Source organism: Mangifera indica, chromosome 4, assembly GCF_011075055.1.
Source record: "Mangifera indica cultivar Alphonso chromosome 4, CATAS_Mindica_2.1, whole genome shotgun sequence".
Classification (NCBI taxonomy): Eukaryota; Viridiplantae; Streptophyta; class Magnoliopsida; order Sapindales; family Anacardiaceae; genus Mangifera; species Mangifera indica.
Genome location: NC_058140.1, coordinates 6,255,555 through 6,262,805, shown reverse-complemented (window position 1 = coordinate 6,262,805; position 7,251 = coordinate 6,255,555). Strand labels below are relative to the sequence as shown.

Sequence of the window (7,251 nt, the reverse complement as noted above, 5' to 3'; positions counted from 1 at the left end):
GAGGTATGGCTTAGCTTAATTCAAAGGATTTTGTATTAAAAAATGAATAGAATTTGTATTGGTAAGTCCATTTTTGCTGCCACTTCTTCCCTATATAAAGGGTGGCCATGCTTTTGTAAGAGTTAGACAATTTGATATAATAAAAGTTTGAAGCAAAACTTTGTTGGCTTTCTCCATTTTCCTTTATCCAATTCATTCTTGGTGGAAGAATTGGTGGTGGAAGACCCCAAGGTTGGTGGAACTTTCCTTTATGCCTTGGTTATTTTTTCTTGTTAACCTTGAAATCCAAAGTGTGAAGACTCATGTGTGTTGTATGCCTCGAGTACTGTTCATAGTGTGTGATTTTACAATTTCTAGGTTTTGCCAGCAAACTTTGAAGCTTATTTTGAATGCATTTTTTCATTGAGTTATGGTTGAAATTATATACCATTAGAAAGCTCTTTGAATGCTTTTTCCAATGATATATAATTTGCATGATTTGGAGGTCATTTGATTGGTTAAAAACTGAAAGAAAGTTGCTGCTGTGTCAAATGAGTAGTAATTTCCAGAATTGAGTTTGTGTGTAGTTGCATTGTCTTGATGGAAATGCACCATGCACCTACACCCAATCACCAAGTTTAAAGACAACCTTCACACTCCCCTTATTAGCTTGCATTGCATTTTGCTCATTCTTCCTTTCAATATTAGCACAAACCTTGGCATGTAAATCCTTCACAAAGTCTGCCTTTTTCTTACCATCAATATTAGCACGTTCATTAGTAGGCAAAGGTAAAAAATCCAGAGTTAAAGGATTAAAGCTATAAACAACTTCAAAAGGTGAAAATGAAGTAGTAGAATAAACAGATCTATTATAAGCAAATTCAACATGTGGTAAACACCTTTCCCATTGCCTTAAGTTCTTTTGAATGATAGCATGTAACAAAGTAGTGAGTGTCCTATTAACTACTTCAGTTTGTCCATCCATTTGAGGATGTGCAATAGTAGAAAATAAGAGTTTATGTCCAAATTTATTCCATAAAGTGCACTAAAAATTACTTAAAAACTTAACATCTTTGTCACTAACAATGGTTCTTGGTAGACCATGCAAGCGAACCACTTCCTTAAAGAACAAATCAGCAATATGTGTTGCATCATTGGTTTTAGAACATACAATAAAATGAGCCATTTTACTAAACCTATCAACAACTACAAATATGTTGTCCTTACCACTTTGAGACCTCGGTAATCCTAAGACAAAATCCGTAGAAATATTAGTCCAAGGTTGGTTAGGTACGGGTAAAAGGGTATATAAGCCATGCAGTTTGACCTTAGATTTTGCTTGCTTACATGTAATGCACTTATCACAAATAGATTGAACATCATGCTTCATATTAGGCCAATAAAAATAATCACACTATGTCTAGAGTTTTTTGCACACCAAAGTGACCCATCAACCCACCCCAGTGAGTTTCCCTAACAAGCAACTCACGAATAGAACAAATAGGCACACATAATTTATCTCTCCTAAATAGAAATCCTTCATGCCTATAAAAATCACCAAACGCACACTTAGCACATGCATTCCATACTTGGCCAAAATCAGAATCATTAGTATATAAGTCCCTAAGTAACTTAGTTTACAAAGAAGTAAGTAATGCGTACCTCCTAGACAATGCATCGACAACAATGTTTTCCTTTCCATGTTTGTACTTGATCACATAAGGAAACGTTTCGATGAACTCCAGCCACTTAGCATGTCTTTTGTTAAACTTACCAAGGTAAGAACTTTAAGCTCTCATGATCAGAATGAATGATGAATTCCCTTGGCCACAAATAATATTGCTATTTTTGAAGAGCTCTTACCAATGTAGAAAGTTCCTTGTCATAAGTGGGATAATTCAAGGCTGCCCCACTTAGCTTTTCACTAAAGTAAGGAATTGGTTTGGAATCTAGCATCAAAATAGCCGTTATTCCTATTCCAGATGCATCACATTCTACCTCAAAAATTTTATCAAAGTTAGGCAAACATAACAAAGGTGCATTAGTAAGCTTTTCTTTCAAGGTATTGAAAGCCTGATCATGCACATCTTCCCACTTAAAAACAACATTCTTTTTAACAAGTTAACTCAAAAGTGCAGCAATAGAACTAAAATTCTTAACTTGCTAAATCATGAAAACTTCTTACCTCGTTCGCATTATTAGGTGTAGGCCAGTCCCTTATCACCTTTACCTTCTCTTCATCCACACTAATACCTTGCAAACTAACAACATAACCAAGAAATACAACGAATTCCATGCAAAATGTACACTTTTTGAGATTAAGATGCAATCGGTTCTCTCTTAACACATTAAAAACAACATGTAAGTGTTTCACATGTTCACCTAAATTCTTGCTATAAACTAAAATATCATCAAAACAAACTACTACAAATTTACCTATGAAAGCACACAAGACATGATTCATTAACCTCATGAATGTACTAGGTGCATTAGTTAAACCAAAAGGCATTACTAACCATTCATACAATCCATATTTAGTTTTAAATGCAATCTTCCATTCATCTCCCTCTTTCAAGTGAATTTGATAGTAGCCACTCTTTAAATCAATTTTCGAAAACACACACGAACTATGCAACTCATCAAGCATATCATCTAATTTAGGGATAGGATGTCTATACTTTACTGTGATCTTATTGATGGCTCGACAATCAATACACATGCGCCATGTTCCATCTTTCATTGGGACTAGAATGACAGGAAACGAGCATGGGCTAAGACTTTCTTTGACAAATCCCTTTTCCACCAACTCATCCACTTGCCTTTGAATCTCCTTTGTCTCCTCAAGATTAGTTATATAGGCAGGTCGATTTGGTATGATAATAGGTATGAAGTCGATTTGATGCTCAATACCTCTTAAATGAGGTAATCCATGAGGAATCTCTTCGGGAAACAAGTCTTCAAACTCCTGCAATAACGAAACAACCACACTAGGCAAAAAGGGGTTATCCTTGTACATAAGTACTAGTAGTTGCTGCCTTGCGATCATAGCACTCTTAACCTCACTTTTCCGGCAAACACACTCTCTCTCTTACTGTTCTCTACTTTTTGCACACCTTTCTCTTTAGCTTTTCTCTCGGCCTCACTCTTTTCACTTGAATTTTTCCTCTCGGCCTCACTTCCTCTCTTTTCTTTTGACCTTTCACTCTCTTTCTTTTTCTTTTCCTCTTGTTCTCTCATTTTACACTCTCTTGCTATCTTAATCTAATCCTCATATGCTTCAAAAGGTTTGAGAGAAGTTAATATAACAATCTGATTATTAAATTCAAAAGAGTATTTATTCTTGTAGCCATCATGAGTAACCTTCCTATCTAACTGCCATGGTCGGCCAAAAAGTATATGACCAGCGTGCATTGGTGCCACATCACAAAGAGCCTCATTCTTGTACTTGCCGATAGAGAAGACAACTAAAACTTGCTTGGTTACTCTAATTTCTCCACACTCATTCAACCATTGCAACTTATACGGCTTAGGATGCTTGAAGGTTTCTAGATTGAGCTTATCTACCAACAAAGTACTAGCAACATTAGTACAACTTCCACTATCAATAATCATGCTACATACCTTGTCTTTAATATGGCATCTTGTATGGAAAATGTGCTCACGTTGCTCGTTATCATTATTATCCTTAGGCTGAATATTTAGTGCATGCCTTGCAGCCAACATATCTCCATGAACGAGTTCTTCAACATCAACATCAGAACAATCCTCCAATGGTGGCATGTCATTATCACTTGAACTAACACTTTCTATGTCAACATTCCCCAACACAATCATAGCTCTTTTATTTGGACATTGAGATGCAATATGTCCACGCCCTTGACACCTAAAGCACTTAATATCACAAGATTTAGAAAAAGATTTGGTTTCAGCTTTACCTTTTGAAACAACAACCGAATCCTTTGGCTTTGCATCTCCTTTTAGCCTTGAGGCTGATTTAGTGTCTTTCCAAGTTGTCTTCCATGTAGATCTAGAGGCTGAACCAGATTTGTACCCTTTGGTCTTGATTTGTTTCTCCATCTTGATAGCCTTGTGCAACAGCTCCTCTATCTCTAAATAGTGTTGCAAATCCACCACATCGGCAATCTCCTTGTTTAAGCCACCAATAAACCTTGCCATGGTAGCCTCTCGATTTTCCTCTATATTAGCTCTAATCATAGCTATCTCCATCTCCTTGTAATAGTCCTCCACACTCATGGACCCTTGAACCAGCCCTTGCAACTTCCTATGTTAGTCTCTGTAGTAGTGGCTAGGTATAAATCTCTTGCGCATTACCAACTTCATCTCTTCCTGATCCAAACCCGAATCCAATGGAAGGTCCATGCTTGGTCTATAGTCCATCCAAGACTCCATCAAGTGCAATCCAATCAAGACCAATAGAAAAATACCAAGTACAACCTCATCACTTGTTAAATTCGGCCCTACATGAAGTGTGGAGTCCAAAACCTTGTCTTGAGGAGAGGCAAGCACAAAACCAACCTATGTTCAAGCCCATTTCGTCCCTTCCTTCATTTTGGGGTCCCAAGCCCTCATTTGGTCACTCATTTATCACTTGGATCCATTAAAAGTCCAACAAACCCAATGGAGTGCTTAATTAGCTCTAGATATTTTATTGTCTAATTATGCACTTTACTTATTGTTTGTGCTAGATTATGTTTAATTCAGTTTGTTAGTTGCCTTGGGTGAAGCTAAGCAAGTCAAATGGCTCTAGGAATTACTTTTTTTGGCAAGACAATTCACGACAATTTGGCCTTCCCTTGCCTTACATTCTTCTTTGGGATTAACATGAAGATTAGAGCCAAATGTCTTTGAAATGAGCTTGGAATGTAATGTAGCTTCATTTAGGTTTCATTTAATTGTAGTTTGAAACCTATTTAAACTATCCTTGGCTGATGTACGTTTTTTCACTTAGTTTGAATATTAAAGAAAGTCTTTCTTGCAATTGTTGCAATTTCTCTTTATCCAACTCTTGACCAAGGGGTTGGTGGTGATTCAAGGCTGGTGGGTTTCCCTTTAGGCCTTGGTTTATTGGTTAGATTGTTGTTTGTTTGTTCTTAATCTCATTTATTATCATTTTCTTCCTTGGCCAAAATCTCTCTTGAATTCTATTTGGCTGGAACTTATTCTTTTTTTATTGAGTTTGGTAGTTTAAAGTTGTGCTTGGGATTGAACTTGCTTGATCATCCTAATATAACTCACCTATTAGTTGAACTTGAACTAAAACCACATCACTTCCCATGAATGAATTGGCCTCTCACCATTCCTCCTATTTATCACTAATTGGTCCCACCAAATACTTGCATAATCGATGAATTCCACGGCTTCTAGCTTTACTTTCTTCTCCTCGAAATAATTATGGCAATCAAATACATGCTCAACCTTTCTTTCCTAGCTTGGGATCATTCTTCACTTGAAATGTTGGAATTTTCATTTTTATGCTGCCCAAATTGCTATCTCTTTTGGAAATAACCTTCTTGCCTTTTCTTGGGGCTAATTCTTCATAATCCAATTCTTCCTCTTCCTCTTCCTCTTCTTCAATCACACGTGGTGCATTTCCATCAAGACAATGCAATAACACACAAACTCAATTCTGGAAGTTACTATTCATTTGGCACAACAACAATTTGTCTTTAATTTTTATCCAATCAAATGACTTCCAAATCATGCAAATTATATATCATTGGAAAAAGCATTCAAAGAGCTTTCTAACGGTATATAATGTCAACCACAACTCAATCAACAAGGCATTCAAAACTAGCTTTAAAGTTTGTTGGCAAAAACTGGAAATTGCAAAATCACACACTGTGAACGGTACCCGAGGCATACAACACACATTCAAATCTTCACACTTTGGATTTCAAGGGTAACAAAAAAATTAACCAAGGCATAAAGGAAAGTTCCACCAACCTTGGGGTCTTCCACCTCCAATCTTCCACTAAGAATGATTGGATAAAGGAAATGAGAAAAAAAAGCCAACAAGCTTTCTTCAAATTTTCATTCAAGAGCAAAACCAAAAACTTTTACTATTGAATATCCACCCCTTTATATAGGAGGCATGGATGGCAATGATACAATATTTCCCACAAAAGTCAACTAAAATGACACGAATTAAGCTAAGTCATTCATTCTAAACCAAGTTCATACATAGTAATTAACTAAAGACAAAAGTTAGTTGCTTTTTCCTTAACTTTAGGAATGATGTTTCCTAATTAAAACAACTAAATTCTAACTTAGTTCCAATGTAACCAAAACCCAATTTTGGGCTTCTCAAAATGATGCTTGGACGTTTGGACCATTGATGGACTTCAAAAGTTGCACTTTTGGATCAATTGGAGCTAACTATTCACTTGGACTTTGGGTGCATGTAATGAGATTATACCCAAAAGTGGTTTTGGGCCAAAAATGAAGAAGGTTGACATCCTTAGACTGGTGCATTGCTGGAAATTCATGCTCCTTAGCTTCTTGTGTGGTAAGTAGGCTTGGGGTAGGTTTGGAGGCCGAAAGTGAAGAGGTGGTCGAATATGCATCAACACGTCTCCTAGAAGATTTGGATTTGCTAGGTGATTACAAATCATCCAACCTTGCATTTATTAGCTTAAATTGCTCAATAACAACCTTCATCCAAAACTTCATGTCTGTATTGTGTTGTTCTCCTTCACTACTCATATTTACAACTTGCAAAGCACATTAGTAATTAAAAGAAATTTATCCCTCACACATTCCCTCACTTGTTTGCACTCAAACTAGATTATTATCACTTGTGTTTCACTCTATTCTCGATGATAATCTCACCACTCTCTTTTTTTTTTTCACTTAAGCCAGCCCCCTTTATGTTCTTAAAAGAATCAAGATCAACAAATCACAAGGAGCAATCAATTAGATGGTGGCACATCTCAAAATTAGAACTTTAAAAACTTAGTTAAGGCAAATGGCAAATAAAATTAAAAAAATTAATTAACGAAGCCAAGAAAATAAGGAAACTTCAAAAGGAAGCAAAAGACATGTAAAGGAAATCACTAAAATACAAGAACTTAAGGAGCCGAGCAAAATGAAGCAAAAATAATTTTATATATGCACAATTGAACCAGAATAGGGTAAGTAGATTATGGAGCACGAAATTGAAATAATTGAGACACAAGAATTCCTTATTTGATGATGATTAAGACTAATTAATGTAATAGGACAATTGTTATATAATTTAGGAAAAGAATTCCG

The 7,251-nt window shown here is 36.0% G+C and overlaps 1 protein-coding gene across 1 annotated transcript; it reads right to left on the bottom strand.

Moving 5' to 3' along the window:
• Positions 1-598: 598 nt before the first annotated feature.
• On the bottom strand, positions 599-4,321 carry LOC123213695. The gene is made up of 8 exons (XM_044633170.1): positions 3,340-4,321; positions 2,496-2,944; positions 2,165-2,240; positions 1,843-2,073; positions 1,642-1,748; positions 1,418-1,524; positions 1,036-1,227; positions 599-807 (listed from the first exon to the last, which is right to left on the bottom strand). The coding sequence occupies exons 1-8, from the start codon at positions 4,231-4,233 to the stop codon at positions 599-601; spliced, it is 2,265 nt and encodes a 754-aa protein (XP_044489105.1). The 5' UTR covers positions 4,234-4,321.
• Between the last annotated feature and the right edge of the window lie 2,930 nt (positions 4,322-7,251).